We start from the raw sequence: 24,253 nt of genomic DNA, 5'->3' as shown, positions 1-24,253 counted from the left end.
TATTGACAGCATGGGCGATTTTAGACCCTTTTGGGGGGGGGGCTCAAGCCCACCTAAATTTAATCTCAGCCCCTCTTTTTTTTTTATGAATTTTGGTGCTTAGAGTTGCAAACTTGTCTGTTAGTGACAGAGGATAAAAAATTACAGGTTCAAAGGGCTTGAAACAGGTTTAATATCCTGTGTGCCTGTCGCCGATGCTATGCAGCACCTGTAACCCAGTCAAGTAAATGGTTACCAGAAACATAGTGTTGGCCAATCGGAGGTGGTTGTGCCAGACTCCCGCCTTTGGCTGAGTCTCTATCTGATCTGTCAGAGGGAGATCAGGAGTGTTGTTGTGAAGTTTAACATTGGTAGTCGCCAGAGAAGAAGTTGGTTATTTCATGGCGCAGACTAGAACCAAAATTGAAACGTATAAGCAACAAAAATTGCTGAATGTTAGAACATTGTGTCAAATTGGTTGTTATTACTGTGACTTATTTTCAGTTTTAGTTCCATCATAGTGTTAATAGTGTCAAAAAACGTTAGCTGACGTTGTTCAGTAGCTAGCTCAGAGATTATCGGCTAATAATTGATTTAGATGAAACTGATTTAGCAGGGGGGGGGGAGGAGGTTAACACTTTTGCATGCACTATATCCGTGTCACATTCTCAACCCTAAAGGTCTGATCCTAGAATCACCCCTGCTTGACAGTATATTCATAACGGTGGCATTCTGTTGCACTAATATCCACTCCACAGCACTATCACAAAGCAGAAGAGCATGATCAGCTCAAGACTACGCACACTGCCATGCACAACTGACAGACTGAGAAAGCCATTTGTCTCCAGGCCAGGACCATACAACTCTACAAGGCTTCACTAAAGGGAAGAGGAGAGATAGACTTCTCTGCATAGTCTGTCTGCCTCTCCTCCCTCTCCACCACTTCCACTACCTCCTATAACAACAGTTATGTACTGACTGTCCACTGGCCCACTGTTTACACTGTTTACTGGCTATATTAGCCCATATGCACAACCCCTCCCTCCCTCCCTCCCTCCCTCTTTCCCCCAGCCTGGACTGAGGTCTAACCTAATACTTGAACAATGGCTGTAACCCTATTACTTCAAACCTCTAACATTGACTACTTTATTCTCTTATAATGCCCATATTTAATGCTGTCTTTTTAAAAACTTTATCCTTGTACTGCTATAGTTTTTATACTATGTCTCTTTTTTTTTTTACATAAAAAATATTTATAAAATCAAAGGATGTTTTTTTGGGGGGAAAAGAAGCTTGTGTGGGGGAGTTAGCTGAGTTCACCAAAAGTGGTTTGACATGAAAAGGGCAAGCTGCATAATAGATTTATACGATTTATTTTACATTAAAAAATATTTATAAAATCAAAGCATGTTTTTTTTTTTTTAAGAAGCTTTGTGCAGTGTGTAGGGGAGTTTGCTGAGTTCACCAAAAGTGGTTTGACATGACTCGGTCAAAAGGGCAAGCTGCATAATAGATTTTTCGAATGTGTCGAATAGCCAATGTCAAATATAAAACTTTACCACGGTTAGTGATTGTGGGGACGTTGCTAAGCAACCGTCAACGGACGTGAGGGAGATGATAAAGGAGCTAGCTAATAAAGCTCGCGAAAAATTATTATTTTTGAAGACAAAAAAAATTCAGACAGCTACAGCCAGGAGGCATACTCTGCCTGTTTCTGGTTTATGGAGGGGATGAAAAAACACAACTTTACTTAAGTGGAAAGAAGAAGGGCAGACAAGATGTCAACACAGGAAGAACAAGCGAATGTCGGCAGAGTGCTCAGTTTTCTTCGAGAATGGGACCGTGGTGACAGGACAGTCCGCAGCCGCATGTTGAACACTTTCCTGAGTCAAAACACAGGGAAGTCGTTTTATGAGCTGGAGCTGGAGTTCGCACAGGTTGCCAGCCTCTTCCTGGCTCGACTCACCACCTGGACGAGACTCACGTATCCTTTCTTTGGTTAGGAATTTTGTCCACACACACTTATATTTTAGCTAGAGCCCTGCTGATTTTAGTGGAAAAGCCTATACAAACATTATGGTATGCTGCAATTGATGAATGTAACAGTAAGGATTACTTAAACTTTATAGTTGACACATTTTATAAAAATTAAGTTAATACAAAGTATAGTTATATTGTGTATTGATCCTGTACTGTATTTTTTTATGCACCAATGCTGGTGTTCTTTGTGCAATTAAACCTATATGACAAAGTGACAAAAGGGATGAGGAAGGGGAGTTGGTTAAATGCATGACCACATTTCAATGATTATTTTTCTACTTTTCCCCTGTGTCCTTTATATGCACACATTTAACTATATTGTGGCTGAAATCAAATCATACGTAAAGACATTTAAAGTTTTGAGTCCTGTAGGGAGTAGGCCGACTCCTGGTTCCTGTTCTGGATGGTTATGCAATCAACTTAGACCAGGTCCTTCACTGAATATTTAGATACATGTTTGGGACATTCTTAGGACTGCAGCTTAAAGCAATTGGGATTTTCCTCTCCGCATCGGGCCAGTAAGTGAGATGAAATGCTGCATCATACTCTTTAAACTACTGTATCTGTGTGACTCATTATGTAGTTTTGACACTTTTCTCACTTTTCCTCAGTGATCAGTACCTAATGGAGTTCTTGGAGGACGGAGGTGTTCTCACTCTCCTGGACATCTTGAACCACACTGAGACCAAAGAGGAGGAGAAGTCCGAGGCCCTGCGTCTTCTGCTCACCGTCTCAAATGCTGGTCGCAAGTACAAAGAGATTATCTGTGAAAGCCATGGTACATTTGATAAAGATTTTTCCTGAAATACATTCAAATGTCTTCATTCACTACACATATGATCAGTTCAGTTTTTAGCACTGTTTTATACCTGGAATGCTGATGTTCCCTCAGGTGTATCTATAGTCAGGTTACTTGATGTTCAAGTATTTTCCTTTTACCATTTGGATTATTAATACAGCATTGTAGTAGCCTTATCTGTGACACCCTATCTATTTTTTTTTTCACATTCTTGCAGGTGTGAAAGCCATCGCAGAGTGCTTAGCTAAGTCAAACTCTGATGAAACCCAAGAGGCAGCGTGGGCCCTCCTGGAGTCCCTGTCGCATGGAAACCCCAAACATCAAAACCAAATCTACAAAGGTCTGATTGCTCTCATGACTTGTACCTCGCCTCAGGCCCAGCAGCTGGTCCTGCACACATTACACACTGTGCAGGTATAGCATGAGAGTACACACTAAGCATATAATAATGCAAGCTTGCACTTTCATCATTCTCAGAGCATGCATGTGCCCTCATCCTTGCTCTTTCACACAATCGACCTTATAGCAAAATGTGATACATTTACCATATAAGAAGAAATACAATAGTTCTCTCACTATCCTCTCTCACAGTCCAAAATGAAAACAGCCCATCACAGCATCGTAGACCCTCTGCTGTATATGCTCAGGTCCCTGCACCTGGAGGTTCAGAATCAAGGTAAACTGAGAAAATGTTTAAAACCACATGGTGTTAAACGTGTGGCCGATTAATTGATTGTTTTTTTTTGTGTGCGCTGAAACTTACTTTGAAAGACCAATACGAATGATAAATCCAATAGCCCTTGTGGCTGTGGCTGTAAAATTGTCAATCCTGTAATAAATTGTTCACCTTTAAATTTGTCACCACACTCAAGACTCTTGTCTCCCTGTGTATGTCTCTGGCAGCTACAAATCTGATCCTAGACCTGAAGTGTTATGATGTGAGGCCAATGCTGCTCAGTGGACTGGTGACTCTGCTGAGGCCTACTAAAGAAGAAGTGCAGCAGCACCACAATATGGAAGGTGACACTTAGGTCTTGAAGTGTGTTGTTTTTTTAAAAAGCATAGTAAGTACTTTTCTCCCAAAGACAGTACAGTAACCTTTTAGACTGATCAGTGACAGGAAATATATTTTCCTTTAGGACCAACCACGGTATGCTTATTATTTCCACAATTTCTGAAACAGACACATACTTTACCACCTACCCAAACCCCATCAGTTAATGTGCTGGCATTTAGTTGACTTTTGACATAATGTGATATATTTGGTCCCATTAACAAGGTACTATAACATATTTTGTTGATTCATACAATCCTATCAGAATCTGATGTAATCAAGATGACTGGATCTCTGCCTGTGTTTGTGCAACAAGCTGCTGCAGCTAAAACTATACGGTATGGAATATATGTCCCGTGTATCTACTAGACATAATGAAATGAATGTTTATTTACACAACAAACGTCAGAAAATGTGATGTTCTTTTCTTTTTTTTAGTGATGTAAAAAAAAAATCTGAAATGTCTTTAATTTGTATTACTAGTATATTGCTTTAATGACTTTATCTTCTTATAGTTTTAGCTGCTGTCATACAGGAAGGATAATAAGACATAATAATATATGATATATTTTTGTGATGTTGAATGTGTTAAAGCCTGCTGGCCGAAGACAGTCAAGAGGTTTCTCGTGAGCTTCTCTCTCTCGGAGTGATCCAACATCTTCTGTACGCTATGGGCAACCGAGAACACACTGATTCCCAAATACAAGCTAGTCTGGCCTTGAAGGTACATCCCTGCTGTCAGACACACACACACACACACACACACACACACACACACACACACACACACACACACACACACACACACACACACACACACACACTGTACATATGCATGCACAAACACACACTTATACTTTTATCTCTGCCCAGCACTTTGTCCGCTCATATCCAGTTATTGAGGAACATGTGCAGAGAGGCATCGGCAGCACACTGTTTGCAGCCTTCATGGTAAGCTTTAATAACTTACTAAATGCTACGATAACATCAGTTAAAATGTCACTGCAGAAGCTGCTAAAAGGCAGCACTAACTGATTCAACCCCCGTCTTTCTACAGCACCAAGCTGACACTTTGTACATGAATATGGATGAAACACAAGCAGAACTCCTGCTAACTAACAAGGTTAACGTAACTGAAGGTAATGATCCTTATTTGTTCAACAAATCCTTTTTTCCTAGGTTGCCTGTACCATGTGAGAATAATTCTTTCTTTTCTTTCCAATCTTTGCATTCCAGTTTTGGATGGTGACCAACCACTGTGACCAACTCTGAAGGCTGATATGAGGGACAAATCAATTTAATAATGGATATGAATAAACTAGAACATGTGTGTACATACTGCTTTTATGTCATTAAAGACTTACAGAAGTTTAATTCTTGATTTGCTGTCTCTCTTTTTCTTTTTTAATTATTTTTAAAAGTGATCAATTAGGACTTTACATGTGATTTCAGAGGGAAAAAATACACTATGTTTTAATAGAGTTTTACACTGAATTGTAATTAGTTTGCTTAACTCGACATGTGATTTTGACCTGTCATAGGGATATTTAAGCATTTCACTGTTCCTCACAGCATTTGCAAAGATGCTTCCTTTAAGTTTTTTAAATAATTGAAATTTTTATTATTTTTTTACATTCTGTAATACGCACTCATGAAATAAATGCCTTCTCCAATCCAGGGTTACGATAATGATAATCAATAATAATCTATATGAAATTATAATTGCACAACCACACAGACTTGCCATTACTCAATTTTGATTTTGATCCTCCTACCGGATATGACGTAACACGTACGTCTGCTGTTTCCATGCAGCAGATTGGACAAGCAGCGACCATCCGTGCTCAATGTGGCGGGAGCCAAAATGAATCCGTGAGGTAAACAAGTTAGAGTGCTGTGCGCAGATAAATGTAATACATCTTTACACGTGGTATTTTAAAATGAGCAGGTTACGTTCAGCGATGCTTAAAGGCAAAAGAGCCGGACTGGAGATGGTAGATACGGCGAAACCAAAGAGGAAGAGGTCACACACAGCTGTTAAAGACGGTAACGTTAGATTCCAACAATGTCGATGTTACTTAACTACTGTAATTGTGTTAAAAGACACACATGTTGGGTACTTCATGTATCCACATTATTAATAATAGTGATTATATGAACCAGAAACACATTTGTCTGCCGATGTCTGTCTGCAAACATTCTGTAGTCTGCATGCATGAGATTTATAAAAGAACTCATTACCTCTCAGACCATCATTTCACACATCACTCAGGTGGACACAATAAAAGCAATACTCGAACGATGTAAGGCACTGTCTTTATTTTTTGTTTTCAAACCGTGTCAGAAAGGTTTTTATTTAACTAAGTGGTGAAGTGACAGCCTCCGAAATGACTACATTAATCCTGTGGGCCTATGATGTTCAATTTCACACTTTTACAGGTAATACATTCTATGTTATTTCAAATAGACCTTCGCAATATTAAGGAGTTATGAACTAGGTAATGTCAAAACAAATTACAGTACAAATAAATAATATATGATCATAAAATAATCTGATCATAAAACAATACCCAATTTACAATATGTAAAAAAAAAATGAACAATCACAGAATTACAGTTCAAATAAACAGGGGTGTAGCACAAAATTCTGGGCCCTGTAGAAAGGCATTTTCTATGGGCCCCACCCAGCATGCAAATGAGGGCCCTGGGTACTCAGTCCCCTTTTTCCCCCAGTCTGACGTCCCTGCATATAAACAATAAAAACAAATGACAATCACTGATGTAGGTGAATAAGAGGGCTATTAAAAACAAGAGCAGTCCCTTTGTAACACATTTTCAAACATTACATTACATTACATGTCATTTAGCTGACGCTTTTATCCAAAGCGACTTACAATTGTATAATAATATGTAATATCAGAGGTTGCATGCCTCTGGAGCAACTGCGCCATCACCACCACACATCAAGCATCATCTTGAATGTCCCAATGGAAACGAGTTGTTCTAATTTAAGAGAACTCCTGAAGCCAGTTCCATCTGTCAGGAGCGTAAAATGCTAAAAGCACTCTTTCCTAATTTACAAATGATGCCTGGCTTGAAAAGTCTAATGTGTGTCAGTGATGTTGTGTTAGTCACATTTAGCAGCGAAGACAGATATAGGGGAATCTTGCCACATACATTGTTGTAAATAAACAGTAAACAACGTTGCTCTCTCCGGATGGTGAGAGAGGGCCAGCCCACTTTTTGATACAAAATACAATGATGGGTGAGAAACTCATCACCAGTAATAAAAAGTTATGACATAAGAAATCTGCCCACTGGATATTGTTAACCCCCCCCCCCATCCTGGGGTATTTTATACATGTTGTATTGCTTTAACATCAGTGGTTTAGTTTGAATGAGAATGATGTTTTTGGTCTTCCAGAGGAAACCACGAATGCCTCCTCACCGTCAACATACCACACTTTCCGTGATCCTGCTGATGTTGTGCTGCTGCGCTCTCAGCTCCTCAACTGGTACGACAAGGAGAAGAGAGAGCTGCCATGGAGGACTCTGGTAGAGAGAAACATTTATTTCACCGGTTTTTAAAAGAAATTTTACAAGACTTTCATTTTTTATTATAAAAGTACAGAAGGTGTTGTAGTTTGGTTCAGACATATGGTTACTTCAGTGTACATGAAACTAGAGCTGGGCAATATATTGATATTATATTGATGTTGTGATATGAGACTAGATATCGTCTTAGATTTTGGATATCGTGATATGACGTAAGTGGTGTCTTTTCCTGGTTTTAAAGGCTGCATTACAGTAAAGTGATGTCATTTTCTGAACTTACCAGACTGTTGTAACTGTTTTATTATTTGCCTTTACCCACTTAGTCATTATATCCACATCACTGATGATTATTTATCAAAACTCTCATTGTGTAAATATTTTGTGAAAGCACCAATAGTTAACACTACAATATCGTCTCTGTATTGATATCAAGATATTTGGTCAAAAATACCGTGATATATGATTTTCTCCATATCGCCCAGCCCTACATGAAACCAACTTTTTTATTTTGACACTGAGATCTGATGGTTTCATTAGTGTTTTTAATGACTTATTTAGTCACCGTACAGATCCTAAAAGTAAAACAGGGTTTACATAACCACAGTAAATTATACTAGGACTTTGGAGTATACAGTCATAATATAATTTCTTAACGATGATATCTGACAGTATTTTATGATTACTAAACAATAAAATGCATCTATTACTGAATAATAAAATGCCCAATCTTGGATTATGCACATGTTAAAAACAATGCTGTAGCCTTGTAGAAGCCTTATCTATTTTCTTTCTCCTTTTATTTATTATTTCTTACTTCCCCTTAGGCCCAGCAGCTGGTCCTTAGGGGAGTTACAAGTCATGAGAGCAATCAGACCTTTGTAGATTTGGTTTGGATATTTGGGGTTTCCATGTTACAGGGACTCCTGGAGGACCCAATGCTGCCTCTTGGGTTTCATCTGTGCATGCTATAATTGACTGGCTCCTTGTATTTCTTTTACAGGCTGTGACCGAGTCAGACCTCAACATCAGGACATATGCAGGTAAGAAGATGTTTTCGTAAACATATTAAACATCTTAATCTGCTGATGACACTCTTTATGAGAGCGTTTTCTCTTTGTTTTAGTGTGGGTTTCAGAAATCATGCTGCAACAGACACAAGTTGCCACGGTGATAGATTATTACATCAAATGGATGAAGGTAGGTTGAGCTGTTCATTTCACTGGAGGCCTTGTGATATATTAAATGTATTATTGTGTAATATATTACATGCATTATGTGTAATTTAAACTCTTACTCCACTTGTGTTCCAGCGCTGGCCCACGGTGCAGGATCTGGCAGCTGCTACTCTAGAGGTGATTACTAAAAGCAGTCGTTAAAGATGATTGTGATTTTAAAATATTTATAAAAAATTTTAAACTAAATTTATTGATTTCATTTATGTTTAGGAAGTGAACCAGATGTGGTCGGGTCTTGGCTACTACTCCAGAGGAAAAAGACTGCATGAAGGAGCTCAAAAGGTCTGTATTGTGTTTTGTAAATCAATCCTTTCTCTAACGTATATCTGCATTTTAGTCTGATGCCTTCTGTATTCTTCATTCACTCTAAATGTGTGGCTCAGTGCAAAGATTTATGAAATGACTAGTCTCGCATTGCCAGACCTTTCCGCACAGCGCTGCGCAGGAGGGTCTGGCTAGTCCACACAGCATTCCAGGATGGGAGAAAAACGTGCTCTGGTTCATTGGCATTTCTTTAAACCAACTTATGATCCTCATGGGCGGTGCTAAGCGCCGGACGGAGCCCCGGTGCCACTGCAAAGTAGCCTCAGGAAGGAACTTGTTTTGGTGGAACATATGTACGTTCAAAAAGTTGTTTTAGTTGTGCTACAGAAAACTCAGATTGGACAGATAGTCTAGCTACGTGTCTGGATTTACCCTGCAGAGATCTGAGGAGCAGTTAACCATAGTCCTCATATATCCAACAGAGTTAAAAATTCCAACACAAAGAAAGCAGAAGGTAACAAACATCCGGCCCAAAAGATAGACATCTTTGGACACCAGAGCAATCCCGGAAGTGGAACGTTGTGGATATAGACTATGAAATTCCATAAAATTGCACGTAATAATGACTTAGTATGAAATATCGTGGTGAAGGTTGTTCACTTGCATCACTTGCCTGTTGTAGGTGGTGTCAGAGCTCAAGGGGGAGATGCCTCGCACGGTCGACAGCCTGCTGAAACAGCTGCCAGGAGTGGGACGCTACACTGCTGCAGCTGTAGGCTCTATTGCACTGGCTCAGGTGTGTGTCTATGGGCCAGAGCAAAACTCTTAGGCCACACTTAGCTTTAATACACCGTTCATCACTGATGACTAAAAAAATATCCCTGTTGCCTAGGTTACTGGAGCCGTGGATGGCAATGTGATTCGGGTGCTGTGTCGCCTGAGAGCCATCGGAGCTGACAGCACAGGTCCTGCAGTAACAGAGGCACTTTGGTGAGATTACACTTCAGACTAAAATCCTTAAGGAACCTGCATTTAGACTTTGTTCCCAACACCTACTTTAATATCTATGAATGGCTTTAATGTTGTTGTTGTTTTTCTTGCATTTGGTACCTGCTTTTGTAAGTTCTGCATGCAGTAAACCTTAATGTCTGCCTGTCACTCAAACCTACGTCTCTACTGGTCAATTATCGACTCTGCATACAGTTTTCATTGGCTTTCATAAACAAACCTGTTCTAAGTCTGTCTGGCGAGGACAGTTTTGGTCTACACAGAATGATTCCTGTGTGTTTGAGGTTGTCTCAGATGACTCCAGGCAACTATTGTTGTTGTTGTTTAATATTTTCTTAGGTGAGATTTAGATATTTAGATTAGGAAATCCTGTTTTATAAAAGAGAAAACTGTATTTGGTACGAATTCAAAAGGTATTGTAGTTGAAACAGTTTACAGTCTCTCTCTCTCTCTCTCTCTCAGCTTGCACCCCTAACGCTTCAGCTTGTGCTGAATGCTGCAGACCACTCTCACTTTTAGTTTTATTTCTTTCAGCTATTTCAATCCAAATCTAAAAATGAATTTGTCAAATTAAAATTTTCTTTTTATTTTATCAAAGCACAGGGAAAAAAATAAAGACTTAATATTAAGTCAGTCTTTCTAAATGGTATCTTAAAGGTCCTATGACATGCTGCTTTTTGGATGCTTTTATATTGACCTTAGTGGTCCCCTAATACTGTATCTGAAGTCTCTTGCAATTCATTCTTCTCCTCGCTCAACAAATCTGTCCTTCACCGCCTGCAATCCATTCAAAATGCTGCTACTAGGCTACTTACTAGATCAAACAGGCGCACCCATATCACCTGTTTACTCTGCTCCCTTCACTAGCTTCCTGTAACTTACAGGATCCAATTCAAAATTCTCACCATAACCTATAGGGGTTATATGGTCAGGCCCCAGCTTATCTTGCCAACATAATTCACCTACGCACCCTCTCCCGGTCTCTCAGGTCTATCAGCCAAAATTTGCTATCCACGCCACGCACTCGTCTGAAGACATGTGAGGATAGAGCCTTTGCCGCTATGGCACCCAGACTCTGGAATGCTCTGCCAACCAGCATTAGGTTTGCTGAGAATGTGGACTGTTTTAAGGGACAAGTGAAGACTCACTTGTTCAGGCTAGCTTTTCGGTAACCTCTGTCTTTTATTTATTGATAATGTTATCTGTTGTATTTTTACTTTATTGTATTCTTAGACTATTTTTCTATTATGTTTTTATTGTCTATGCACATTGTAAAGCACTTTGTGACCCTGTCTGTGAAAAGCGCTGTATGAATACATTTTACTTACTTACTTACTAGAGCCAGTCCCACAATGAGCTTTCCTTAGTATGTGCCATTTCTGTGTCTGTAGCTTTAAATGCTATTGAGTAGAAGTGGGGCAGGGCAAGGTGGAGGGTGGGGGTGTGGCCTTGACCAACTGCCATGCTTTGCTTGTTTTCAAGCCATGATGTCTCTCTCTCATGGGCGGGCCAAATTCTCTGGGCGGGCAAAGCAGAGAAAGGGGAGGTAACCTTGCTCCTTATGACCTCATAAGGAGCAAGATTCCAGATTGGCCCATCTGAGCTTTCATTTTCTTAAAGGCAGAGCAGGATACCCAGGGTCGGTTAATGTGAAAAAAACTTTTAAGATTCATCCATTCTGGAGTAATATATTGCTTAAATAAATAGCTGATGATGATGATTCCAGCTTTTTAAATGTTTTTTTTCCTGCTCTATTTCAGGAGTCTAGCCAATACACTGGTGGACCCTGAGAGACCCGGGGACTTTAACCAAGCCATGATGGAGCTGGGAGCACGAGTTTGCACTCCCAAAGGACCACTCTGCAGCCAGTGTCCCGTACACTCTCACTGCCACTCTTTCCGCAAAGTAAGGTTCCAAACTAGTGTTATTAAGTATTGGTTATGGGTTGTGCTTTGCAAAAGTGCTAATATAGATGGTTAATGCTTTGGATCATATAGAAAAGGTTTGGAATTTGCGTGTGAATGTGCAGGTTCACGTCAAACAAGAGAAAAACTCCAGGAAGCTCTTGGGGAAGCCGTCCACCCTGCCTGACATAGAAGACTGTGGTAAGTGTCCAGAGTCCTCTTCTCATCCTCAGACCTCTCAGACCTTCATGTAGTCATCTTATTATAATTAAGTAAGTACTTTCTCTTCTCCCTCAGTAAACAGTGGGACATGTCTGCTGTGTCCCTCGGAGCCCTGGGACGATGACTTGGGTGTTCAGAACTTCCCCAGAAAGCCGGCAAAGAAGCCTCCTCGAGTGGAGCGAACTCTGACCTGTGTGGTGGTCAGACGTGGAGAGGAGGGAGAGGACGAGTACCTGCTCACACAGAGGCCTAACAAAGGTCTGTGTCTGCAGTGTGTCCTCCTAGCGGGGGATCTGTTTGTGGTGGTTCAGAGTCAGCTGCAAAATGAAGTTGTCTCCTGCCTGATAATCAGAGTGAATTGCTGTTTTTGTTTTTAACTTCCTGATTTGAATCGCTGAAAAAATGGTGGCTGTGAGCGGCGATTCATTGGTCCATAACTCTGCTAGACTGCTAGATCATTCTGCAGCTTTAGCTTCATCCGTCAGTGTTCATTTTGGCAGATATTTTCATTATAGATTTACTATTAGTCAGGTAAACTTTAAAGAAAGACTAAATACAGAAATGCAGTGTTGGAAAAGTACATTTACTCAATTACTGTACGTCAGTACAATTCTACTTGAGTTTTCTGCTGCTTTATACTTCTATTCCACTACAACTCAAAGCCTACAAAACCTATAAATCTGTCGGTTGAAATTTTATACTTTCATCAAATGTGTGTGTGTGTGTGTGTGTGTGTGTGTGTGTGTGTGTGTGTGTGTGTGTGTGTGTGTGTGTGTGTGTGTGTGTGTGTGTGTGTCTGTGTGTGTGTGTGTGTGTGTGTGTGTGTGTGTGTGTGTGTTTTGACAGGTTTGCTGGCAGGCTTGTGGGAGTTTCCAAATCTTCTGCTGGAGGAGAAGAGCTCTGAGATGAAACGGAAGAAGGCGCTGTGTGCTCAGATCAGCGGGATTCTGGGAACCCATCTGACTGAGAGCCTCTTCCAGTATGTGGGAGAGGTAAGCTTGATGTTTACCATCTATCTGCCAGACACACTTTTAAATGGCGTGCAGCCGTGTAACAACCCTTTTTGATGGCTCATTAATTGGCTGTTTGCAGGTGGTTCACATCTTCTCCCACATTCACCAGACATACGTGGTCCACAGTGTGTGTTTGAAGGACACTGACACACAAACACAGAATGAAAATGCACAGTGGCTCACCAGGTCCGCTCTACAGGAAGCTGCTGTGTCCACAGGAGTGAAAAAGGTTTTTTATTTTGTTAACCGGCACGTGTGTGTGTGTGTGTGGGGGGGGGGGGTGTGTGTGTGTGTGTGTGTGTGTGTGTGTGTGTGTGTGTGTGTGTGTGTGTGTGTGTGTGTGTGTGTGTGTGTGTGTGTGTGTGTGTGTGTGTGTGTGTGTGTGTGTGTAGCCCTGCTGTGAAGGTTAGCAGCACCAGCAGTGGGCTGAAAGGCAAGGCAAGGCAGCTTTATTTGTATAGCACATTTCAGCAACAGGGCAATTCAAAGTGCTTTACATAAAACATTAAAGAGCAGTTAAAAACAATTTAAAACAATTTAAAAACATTAATAAACAAATATTAAAAACATTAAAAGACAAGAATAAAATTGATAGTGCAGTATAAGAATAAAAGTTACAGTGCAGTATAAGAAATTAAAGTTAATAGATTATTTAAAGAAAAGCAACATCAAAAAGATAGGTCTTTAGCTTAGATTTAAAAGAACTGAGAGTTGCAGCGGACCTACAGGTTTCTGGGAGTTTGTTTCAAATATGTGGAGCATAAAAACTGAACGCTGCTTCCCCCTGTTTAGTTCTGACTCTGGGGACAACAAGTAGACCTGTCCCAGACGACCTGAGAGGTCTGGCTGGGTCATAATGTAGTAGCAGAAAGCATGCTTTTGCAACAGGAATCTACTTTCCTAAATGTACTTCTGGTGTGCAGAGACACTTGCTGTAGATTCCATGTGCCACATTACAGAATTTCACTGGTTCCAAGTTCAAGTTTCCCCTGATATCACGGTGCTATTTGGAGCTGCAGTTTAACAACCTTTTAAACCGTTTAAATGAAAATGACATCTTCTCTTTTAATGCGATTTATTCAATTGATTTTCTGAGAATGTGAATGGTAGGTGTTGAGTTTGTTTCAGAAAGAAGTGACAGCAGGACTGAGTGAGTGTCCACATCTGTTTATGTGTAGTCTGAATTAATGGGATCAACATGTTAACTCCTGCAGATTGTGAAGCTTTGCGACTCTGTGGACAGTCAAAAAGAACAAACCTCTAAGGTAAGTATACTTCGGTATGTATATGTATACATATGTGTACCTTATTCTATAATCCTATACTAATAACAGATTGCACCGTCATCATTTGTCTTTACTTTTCTCACTTAGGATGGGAAAAGGCAGAAGCAGACTGGCACAAAGAATGACAAGACACCACAAACCTCAACAAAAAAAAAGAGTGCCGCTAACAGCGGCAGCAGACAGCTCTCCCTCAGCTCCTTCTTCAACACAGTTAAACAGGAATCTTGATGTGTGTGTGTGTGTGTGTGTGTGTGTGTGTGTGTGTGTGTGTGTGTGTGTGTGTGTGTGTGTGTGTGTGTGTGTGTGTGTGTGTGTGTGTGTGTGTGTGTGTGTGTGTGTGTGTGTGTGTGTGTGTGTGTGTGTGTGTGTGTGTGTGTGAGAAAGTGCACATATGCCTTCTTGTCAAAGCATCAGCCCTATGTTGCCAATTACTTTGGTATCTTTGGTACTTTGGTGGGAATCAAATACAAAGTGCCATCACATATTTTAAAACATCTGTTTTTTAAACTGTAATTAAAAATGTATATTGCTCCTCTGATGTTCCTGTAGGGACTTTTATTGAATCAGCAGTGTAGTTTATTTGTGTGTAGATATTATGACTAGTCTACATGTTTTACAAGCAGTATGTAAGATAATTGTCATGTTTATTACCACAATAAAAATGTAATGCAAGTAGACAAAAAGTTTAAAGGATGTAATTTTGGATAATAAAGCACAGACTCAAGACAAACACCTGGTTTCATGTCAGCTAATGGAACATTTGAACTTCCGTTTATATTCCGAACAAGCATTAGCATCAGTATTTCTATCATGAAAAATACTTATCATGTTATGACTTATTTCATTTTACAGAGGAATATGTATATGCATTTATCCCTTGATGGATAAGAGAGTGTTTTTTTATTTATATGTATATATACGTCTGTGTGTGTGTGTATGTGTGTGTATATATATGTATATGTGTGTGTGTATGTATATATATGTGTATGTATATATATATATGTGTGTATATATATATGTGTATGTATATATATATGTGTATATATATATGTGTATATATATATGTGTATATATATATGTGTATATATATGTATATATATGTATATATATATATATATATATATATATATATATATATATATATATATATATAATCTCCGAAAAAGGGACTTTGTTTATACACACACGCAGAATAATAAAATCAATGGAATTATACAAGACATACATAAGCAAAAAATGAAGTAAAACTAAAAAGTTGGTCACATTATGGGAGGAAACAGCGCCCCTTGCTGTGCTGAACATGTAATTTATTCCGGCAAATATATACTCCCAAACAGGAAGTAAACCCAAGAAAGCCAACCACTTATCATTTTTTATAACAGTTAATATTTTACATTCATCATTATGATAACATTTTTTTGGGGGGGGGGGGTTAAACTGGCCACTTTTGATTATTGTTAACCCCCCCCCCCAAATCCCCCAAATGATACATTTGCGCGTACCTGTGGACCAACTCAACTCTGACAGATTGGGGAGGGGGAGTGATAGTGGTCATGTAATATTGATTTATTTATAATTTATTATTATTATTGTGAAATTAGTGTTCATAAACGAGTAATGTATGATCTTTCAACAATTTCAATTGAATAATATAACAATTTACGGAAAATATTGTTAAAGCTTGGTGTCATGTGGTGCCCCCCCCCCCCACCACTGGTTGTGAATGGTTGGTGCCCCTGGGCACTGGCCCAAGTGCCTTTATAATCCCATACTGTCTGTGGATAATCCGGGTTTGAGTAAACCAATTACTTTTTCTCCTGTCATTCAAAGTGGGAGGCAACTCTATTGCACCTATTTTGATTTTCTGTTTACTGTGGTTTAGTTAAATCTGTTGCAGCAGAAATGTTTCTGGTGCAGCTGGTCGCTGCAGTCTGTCTTTATTCATCCATTCAGAAGATGTGGCTACAGCAGGTGCTGCAGGTTGACCTTTGCTAATACTTATTTGCCAGACGTCGGTCCAAAGGTTCTCCAGCGTGGTCACTGAAGTGTTGAAACACTGGTTGCAAGTTTGCATCTGTGAGTACTTTTTTTTTTTTATCTTTTAAAGGCTACAGATTTTTACCTATATTAACTAAATGTTAACTTTCTCTATGTTTCCAGATGGCTTCTGCGTGGCAAAGTGTCGTGTCTATGCACCAGAGGATAGTGGACAATGGAGGTATGATGGTGATTCTTTCTCCTAACAGTCCAGTCTAAACAACAAGCCTGTGTGTGTGAGTTGGCAGCTGCAGATTTGTGCTCCCCCGGCTCGTCTTCACAATGACTGCTTTGTGGCTTCTCACATGATTAGCCACCATGATATTAGCTTGTGACATATAGGGATGGGAGCACCACGGACCCAAACATAGGGAGGACCCTTTTCCTTGTCAGACGGAAACTGCCTTTTATTTTTCTCAAAGTGCAATTTTTTTAACTTTTATATAGACCTTAGTGGTCCCCTAATGCTGTATCTAAAGTCTCTTTTATATAGACCTTAGTGGTCCCCTAATACTGTATCTGAAGTCTCTTTCCCGAAATTCAGCCTTGGTGCAGAATTACAGCCACTAGAGCCAGTCCCACAATGAGCTTTCCTTAGGATGTGCCATTTCTGTGTCTGTAGCTATTGAGGAGGAGAGAGAGGGTGGGTTGTTGCTTTGACCAACTTCCACTTTGTTCGTTATGATGTCATAAAGAGCAAGATTCCAGATCCGCCCATCTAAGGCAGAGCAGGATACCCAGGGCTCGGTTTACACCTATCACCATTTCTAGCCACTGGGGGAACATAGGCAGGCTGGGGGAACGCATATTAATGTTAAAAAACCTCATAAAGTGAAATGCCATGCCATGGGTAATTCTAGCCAGAGATGGGTCCTGTAATCCATGTGTTAATTTGTAAATAGTCCCCTGACACAGAGCTCTATTATGTTCCAGACAAGAGGACAGACCAGTGGCTGCTGGTCTACTCCCCCGTCCCGGTGGCACTCATCTTCCTGGCGTACCTCTTCGTGGTGTGGGCCGGCCCTCGTCTGATGAAACACAGAGAAGCTCTTGACCTCAAAGGGGTTCTCATTGTTTACAACTTTGGCATGGTCGGCCTGTCTGGCTACATGTTCTACGAGGTGCGTTTGTACCGCATTTTGTTTTCTTTTAATCAGAAAACCAGACCAATGATGAACACGTTGAAGATGGACATATTCGGTTTTACAGGTTTTAGCTGCTGCTTCCACTTAGGAATTTGTGTTTTATAATATAAGTGGTGATATTGGTGGTGTTTCATTTAATTAAGTCATTGTATGAATCTGTTCCAGTTCCTGGTCACGTCCTGGCTCTCGAACTACAGCTATCTGTGTCAGCCTGTAGATTACAGCAACAGCCCGCTGGCAGTAAGGGTAAGCAAGTGTCTCACTTGATACGTTCAGTCACTTTGGTGTCTTTATGCACACATTTGGTCTTTCACAAGCTACAAGTGGAACATAATTCACAGTAAATTTATCCTTTCAGACAGAATGAATAATAATATCATTTCTTTATTGTTTCTGTCCTCCAGATGGCCAAGGCCTGCTGGTGGTTCTTCTTCTCTAAGGTTATAGAGCTCAGTGACACGGTGCGTATTTTATAAAAACATCTTTGCAATATCAGTGAAATGCAGAGTTGAAACTGTAACCGCCTCCTCTGCTCCTCTCTATGAGCAGCTCTTCTTCATCCTGAGGAAGAAAAACAGCCAGCTGACATTCCTTCATATTTACCACCACGGCACCATGATCTTTAATTGGTGGGCGGGAATCAAGTATGTGGCTGGTGGACAGTGTAAGTCAACTATTTTAGTCATTTACTGTAAGTGCTATAATGATACTGATATTAGAGCTGGGCAATATATTGATATTATATCGATATCGTGATTTGAGACTAGATATCGTCTTAGATTTTGGATATCGTAATATGGCATAAGTGTTGTCTTTTCCTGGTTTTAAAGGCTGCATTACAGTAAAGTAATGTCATTTTCTGAACTTACCAGACTGTTGTAACTGTTATATTATTTGCCTTTACCCACTTAGTCATTATATCCACATCACTGATGATTATTTATCAAAACTCTCATTGTGTAAATATTTTGTGAAAGCACCAATAGTCAACACTACAATATCGTTGTGGTATCGATATCGAAGTTATTTGGTCAAAATGATTGTGATATTTGATTTTCTCCATATCGCCCAGCCCTAACTGATGTCAGTTCAATGTCTTATTGTACTCTGAAATGAAATAATAGAACAAATGAACAATTTAAGTTAAAAAAGAAATCATGGAATCAATTTATAAACCAAAATGTATTCTAAATGTTTGACTCATTAAAGTAGCCCCCTTTGGCAGATATAACACCTGAACACACTCGTGGCATTCTTTCTACAATGGGAATCAAATATTCTTCAGAAAGTCCTTCCCAACTCTGTTGCAGAAGTTCCCATAAATGTGTGGCACTTGCTTTGCTTTCACTTTTCTGTCCAGTTCATCCCAAACCAGCTCAATGGGGTTTACGTCTGGTGACTGTGCTGGCCACTCCATGTTTTTAAGCTTACCATCTTGTTCTTTTTTGCTAAGGTAGTTCTGGCATAGCTTGGACTTATGTTTCGGGTCATTATCTTGCTGTAGGATGAACCCCTGATCAACTAGGCGCATACCAGAGGGTACTGCATGGCGCTGCAAAATGCTGTGATAGCCGTTTTGGTTCAGGGTGCCTTTCACTCTGTACAAATCACCGACCCTGGATCCAGCAAAACTGCCCCAGACCATCACGCTTCCTCCTCCATGTTTGACAGAACCATCCTTTTGCCTACTCGACGGCGTACAAAAATCCTGCGTGATGAACCGAAGATTTCAAATGTTGATTCATCAGTCCATAACACCTTCTTCCAGTCTTCAGTCGTCCATTGACGATGTTTCTTGGCCCAGGCAAGCCTCTTTTTCTTATTCTGATGTCTTAACAATGGCTTTCTTGCTGCAACTCGACCTATCAAACCTGCAGCTCGAGGTCTTCTCTTGACAGTTGAAACTGAGACTTGCTTATTACGACCACTATTAAGCTGTGCTTGAAGCTGTTGTCCTGTGAGCCGCCTATCACGCAAGCTGTTGACTCTCAGAAACTTGTCTTCTGATTCTGTTGTGGCTTTGGGTCTGCCAGACCTCTTCCTGTCAGAGTTTCCCCCAGTGCCTTTTGATGGTGAAGAATACTGTACTCACTGACACCTTGACTTTCTTCACAATTCCTCTGTAGGAAAGACCAACATTCTTAAGTGTTATGATGGTCTGTCTCTCTTCCATTGTTGATTGCCTTTTTTCCCGCCATTTTTATAGCAACACACTACTTTCTGCAGTACAATACTGTTCATATAATGCTCACTAGGGTATGGTACCACAGTGTGTTCCAACAATACTTTTATACAAACAGAGGGGGTTGTAAGTAATCCAGACAAGTTGGAATACCTGTGGGAATTGATAGCACCAACTTTCAAAGCTTGATCAACCTCCATTGCTGCAGAACAGCTTTATGTTGTTAACCCATTTCTTGTTCCCTGAAAAAGGCCTTTTTGTAAAATATTGAAATGCAGATTATTTTTCAGTTTTGGATAACCTTAATTTTTTTTTAACCTCAGGCAGTTCACCACTTAACCTTTTTTACCATTTCAAGCTATTCATTGGACTTGAACTGCTAAAATTTCAATAAAAAACTAAAACAATTGAGGTGTTCTAAAACTTTTGACCGGTAGTGTGTGTGTGTATGTATGTGTATATATATATATATATATATATATATATATATATATATATATATATATATATATATAGTTGCTTAAAGGAAGGACATTTTGTCCGTGTAGCCAAAGCCTGTTGTTTCTTATTCCTGTGTGCCATGACTTCCACTGTTTGGTGTCCATTTGTTGGCTGCACCCATGATGCAAATCTCCCGTTCCACCCATAGACTGTAAAAACACTTCCCCCTCATTCCAAAGCAGCTCTATTGGATTGAGATGTGGTGACTGTGAAGGCCATTCGAAAACAGTAAACTCATCGTCATGTTCAAGTAAACCAGTTTGAGATGATTTGACCTTTGTGACATGGCGCTTCATCCTGCTGGCAGTAGCCATCCAATGGGTACACTGTGGTCATAAAGGGATGGAAATGGTCAGCAACAATACTCAGGCAGGCTGTGGTGTTTAAACAACGCTGAATTAGTACTAAGAGGCCCAACATGTGCAAATAAAATACACCATTACACCTCCGCCACCAGCCTGAACCATTGATAAAAGGCAGGATGGATCCATGCTTTCATGTTGTTTACACCAAATCAGACCAGGCAACGTTTTTCCAATCTTCTATTGTCCGATCTTGGAAAGCCTGTGCAGTTGTAGCCTCCATTTCCTGTTCTTAGCTGACAGGAGTGGCAGCCTGTGTGGTCTTCTGATGCTGTAGCCCATATGCTTCAAGGTGCAACATTCTGGGTGTTCGGTCACTCCACAGCGCTGTGGAGATAGTCTGGCAATGCGATACTATGCGTTCAGAGATGCACTTCTTCACACCTTGGTTGGTTGTAACATGTGGTTATTTGAGTTACTGTTGGTTTTCTAGTGGATCGAATCAGTCTGGCCATTCTCCTCTGACCTCTGCCATCAACAAGACCTTTTGGCCAAGAGAACTGCCGCTCACCGGATATTTTATATATACACTGTATATAATGCATAGATGGTTTTGGCTAGCTGGATCTAGTGATGCTTGATTATGGAAACAAATCATAATCACAATTGTTTTGGTCAATATTGAAATCACGATTGAAACATTGAAAAGATGTTGCATTCAGTAAACTTAAAAAACATTGAAACAGTTAAACAAATGAACAGTGAAAACACCTTGAACTGTGAAATTTCCCTTATATTATGCTTTTTGGTTTTTTTCCCCTTTATTGTGTTATATATCTTTTTTGTGCATGTTATAGGTTTACAAAGTGAAAAAAACCTTACCATCTACCAGAGAAAACACTGTTCACAAACTGCTCCAAACAGCTCGATTGTAGTCCAGCCTTTACTTCTGTGACGAAAGTGCGTCGCTTTGTAACACACGTTATAATGCTCGTCTAGCTAGCTAGCATGGCATGACCTCATGCTCTGCAACTGACTAGCTAGCAGTACTTACCTAGCTACTGCGCATGTATGACTCCCAACAAAGATAGGAACAGAAGTGAGATGTCTCACTCTGTAGCTAAAACAGAGAGCTCAACACACAGGGTGAGAAGAGGAGCTGCAGCAATGTGCAGTACAACAAAAATGTGGTCTTTTTTGAAAATTAAACCATGTAAACCTATTCTGGCTAGACCGGAAACAAAACAACAGCACACACTTGTTTGGGCTTGCGAGCCGGCCAAAGAGTAGTAGGCTAACGTTACGTTTTGGGGGGTTAGGGTTAGACAAGTCTTCGTCTGATGAAGAGGAGGACAGTATTGAGTAATGTCTGGAGCGCTACAAGGCAGAGCCTCTTACTGGCATGGATGACTGTCCCCAGGAATGGTGGTCCACACATGAAGGGGCACACAGTTAAATGGCCCGCCTTGCACCCAAGTACTTAGCAACACCGGCCACATCAGTACCTTCTGAAAGGTTGTCTTCACTGTCTGGGCATGTTGTACAAAAGAAGCAAGCTTCCCAGCAAACTGGCTGTTTGTGTGACAAAGTATTTTTTTCACCCTTTTATTGATGGATAGTGTTACATTGTGTGAGAGATTATTTGCTCCAAGTGTGAATGACTGCTCCAAGTGAGAATGTTAGTGTGAAATTGAACACTACAGTATATGCCAATGTTGTTTTCAATAAAAAAAAAAAAAACATTTGCACAAAGCAAGCCGATCCACTTTTCCATGTTGATAAGAGCATTAAAATGAGAAAAAATAATGGGACAAAAAGAAATCAAGGGACGTTCAGAATAGATGAAAATGTGCGATTAATTGCGAGTTAACTATGACATTAATGCGATTAATCGCGATTAAATATTTTAATTGTTTGACAGCACTAGATATAACTTCTAAATACAATTATGAACCTGAAAATGATTATAATATGAGAACTTTAATACTTTTCCTGTTTGTACTTTTTTTAAAATTCAGAACAAAATAAGAGTTTACTTGCAAAACGTAATGTGCGTAATGTTTTTGTGATCATTAGGAGGCGAAATCACGATAAAAATTCGATGAATTGCACAGCCCTAGCTGGAGCTCATCTTCTCCACCTTTTCCTGGGTGTTTACTCTGATGTTTACATTTGAAAACCTTGGCCGGCCATGCTAGCAGAGTCAGCAGGAGACTGGCAAGTTGATTTCCCGATCCTGATGAGCCACTCATAGCCGCATGCATGGCTTTTTTCTCTCTCAGCTGACCCCAGGGGGGCTCTGTACTATCCTTTCTCTACGTTTTTTAAATGTTTTGAATGAAACAGCCCATTTCTAATCGCCAGTGTTCTGTTGATATATCGAGATGTGCTACTTAATCGTTTTGCACTATTTTTTGTTACGGGATTTGATCTATTGAAATGCCCCTGAAAACCTCTGAGTATCAAAATATGCTCCCCATATATTTACAGTAATGGTCCTACATGGAGTGAGTAGTGGTGCAATAAAACAATGATGTAGTGGAAGCATTATTTGATAGGGGTTTTAGTGTAATGAAATATGCTATCCCTGAAAAGGAGAGAAATTACATTCCTCTGTTTACTTCCTGCAGCGTTCTTCATCGGGCTGGTCAACACCTTTGTTCACATTGTGATGTATTCTTACTACGGCCTGGCTGCCATCGGCCCTCACATGCAGAAGTATCTGTGGTGGAAGCGATACCTCACGTCTCTGCAGCTGGTGAGTGGCCTCCTGCTCTGTATGAGAAGAACTGTGACTGTACAAACAATATGTTAGTGAAGTAAGCTGATCTGAACTTTTCCATGACTTCCTCTCCAGCTGCAGTTTCTGCTGTTCCTCCTGCACACGGGCTACAACCTGTTCACAGAGTGTGACTTCCCCGACGCCATGAATGCGGTGGTGTTTAGTTACTGCGTCACCCTCATCGTCCTCTTCAGTAACTTCTATTATCAGAGCTACCTCAACAAGAAGAAGCAGAAATAAGAGACGCAGTGGTGAGTGTGTTACACACAAACACACAGGGGCTTTATGAGAGAAAATGACAAAGTATTATTACAGCTTCAGGGATTGTTCCTGTGTCTGCAGTACTCATTAGTGTCCACTAGAGGGAACATCATGCCCACAGCCTGACCTTTTTCTTATGGTGCTCATCATCACACTTCAACACAGTTAAACAGGAATCTGGATGTATTGTGTGTGAAGGTCCGACATGATGCTTTCTTATGCAATGCGCCTTATTGTCAAAGCTATGTTGTCATATTAAGGTATTATCAAAAAGATCATTGTCCCATCGCTGGGAATTAAATACAAATTGCCATCACATTATTTTTACAATATCTGTTGATCAATTGTTATAATGTGAAGAAAAGTTATTGCTCCTCTGACGCTCCTGAATTGACTTTTACCGAATCAGCAGTGTAGTTTGATTTGTAATGACCTCATTATAGATAACGTTTTTGTCACTACATTATGACTAGTCTACATGTTTTACCAGCAGTATGTAAGATAATTGTCATGTTTATTGCTATAATAAAAATGTAATGTAAGTGGGCAAAAAGTGTAAAGAATGTAACAATAATAAAGGACAGGCACAAGACAAACACCTGGCTTCATGTCAGCTGCTAGCACATGTGAACTGATGTTCATCTTCCAATATATTTTCATAATGGTGAAAGTGAACATAAACAG

At 40.0% G+C, this 24,253-nt stretch overlaps 3 protein-coding genes across 3 annotated transcripts; all 3 read left to right on the top strand.

Moving 5' to 3' along the window:
• The first annotated feature begins 1,533 nt into the window (after positions 1 to 1,533).
• Positions 1,534 to 5,246, top strand: armh1 (armadillo like helical domain containing 1). Its single transcript, XM_039811711.1, has 11 exons — positions 1,534 to 1,963; positions 2,469 to 2,537; positions 2,631 to 2,797; positions 3,036 to 3,232; positions 3,410 to 3,494; positions 3,722 to 3,838; positions 4,138 to 4,210; positions 4,467 to 4,596; positions 4,746 to 4,823; positions 4,930 to 5,011; positions 5,109 to 5,246. The coding sequence occupies exons 1-11, from the start codon at positions 1,758 to 1,760 to the stop codon at positions 5,132 to 5,134; spliced, it is 1,230 nt and encodes a 409-aa protein (XP_039667645.1). The 5' UTR covers positions 1,534 to 1,757; the 3' UTR covers positions 5,135 to 5,246.
• A 448-nt stretch (positions 5,247 to 5,694) lies between these two features.
• Positions 5,695 to 15,089, top strand: mutyh (mutY DNA glycosylase). Its single transcript, XM_039810235.1, has 15 exons — positions 5,695 to 5,918; positions 7,297 to 7,427; positions 8,428 to 8,467; positions 8,551 to 8,624; positions 8,738 to 8,779; positions 8,873 to 8,944; positions 9,609 to 9,722; positions 9,819 to 9,916; positions 11,695 to 11,839; positions 11,964 to 12,039; positions 12,136 to 12,318; positions 12,907 to 13,052; positions 13,153 to 13,302; positions 14,288 to 14,338; positions 14,447 to 15,089. Exons 1-15 carry the CDS (start codon positions 5,813 to 5,815, stop codon positions 14,585 to 14,587), a joined length of 1,569 nt encoding a protein of 522 aa, XP_039666169.1. The 5' UTR covers positions 5,695 to 5,812; the 3' UTR covers positions 14,588 to 15,089.
• A 1,088-nt stretch (positions 15,090 to 16,177) lies between these two features.
• LOC120565288 (elongation of very long chain fatty acids protein 4-like) lies at positions 16,178 to 24,165 on the top strand. Its single transcript, XM_039810947.1, has 8 exons — positions 16,178 to 16,435; positions 16,520 to 16,577; positions 17,330 to 17,517; positions 17,707 to 17,787; positions 17,946 to 18,002; positions 18,091 to 18,205; positions 23,157 to 23,284; positions 23,384 to 24,165. The coding sequence occupies exons 2-8, from the start codon at positions 16,520 to 16,522 to the stop codon at positions 23,546 to 23,548; spliced, it is 792 nt and encodes a 263-aa protein (XP_039666881.1). The 5' UTR covers positions 16,178 to 16,435; the 3' UTR covers positions 23,549 to 24,165.
• Positions 24,166 to 24,253: the final 88 nt, after the last annotated feature.

This window comes from Perca fluviatilis, chromosome 9, assembly GCF_010015445.1.
Source record: "Perca fluviatilis chromosome 9, GENO_Pfluv_1.0, whole genome shotgun sequence".
In the NCBI taxonomy this organism is placed as follows: domain Eukaryota; kingdom Metazoa; phylum Chordata; class Actinopteri; order Perciformes; family Percidae; genus Perca; species Perca fluviatilis.
Note: the sequence above shows the minus strand (reverse complement) of the source record. Positions and strands in the feature narration are given on the sequence as shown.

Coding starts and splice junctions, on each gene's coding strand:
- armh1 (XM_039811711.1), top strand. CDS start 1,758: ATGTCAACACAGGAAGAACAAGCGAATGTCGGCAGAGTGCTCAGTTTT. Junction 4,824..4,929: donor CACTGTTTGCAGCCTTCATG/GTAAGCTTTAAT, acceptor GTCTTTCTACAG/CACCAAGCTGACACTTTGTA. Junction 5,012..5,108: donor CAAGGTTAACGTAACTGAAG/GTAATGATCCTT, acceptor TTTGCATTCCAG/TTTTGGATGGTGACCAACCA.
- mutyh (XM_039810235.1), top strand. CDS start 5,813: ATGAGCAGGTTACGTTCAGCGATGCTTAAAGGCAAAAGAGCCGGACTG. Junction 8,625..8,737: donor ATTACATCAAATGGATGAAG/GTAGGTTGAGCT, acceptor CTTGTGTTCCAG/CGCTGGCCCACGGTGCAGGA. Junction 9,917..11,694: donor GCAGTAACAGAGGCACTTTG/GTGAGATTACAC, acceptor GCTCTATTTCAG/GAGTCTAGCCAATACACTGG.
- LOC120565288 (XM_039810947.1), top strand. CDS start 16,520: ATGGCTTCTGCGTGGCAAAGTGTCGTGTCTATGCACCAGAGGATAGTG. Junction 16,578..17,329: donor GAGGATAGTGGACAATGGAG/GTATGATGGTGA, acceptor ATTATGTTCCAG/ACAAGAGGACAGACCAGTGG. Junction 18,003..18,090: donor TTATAGAGCTCAGTGACACG/GTGCGTATTTTA, acceptor CTCTATGAGCAG/CTCTTCTTCATCCTGAGGAA.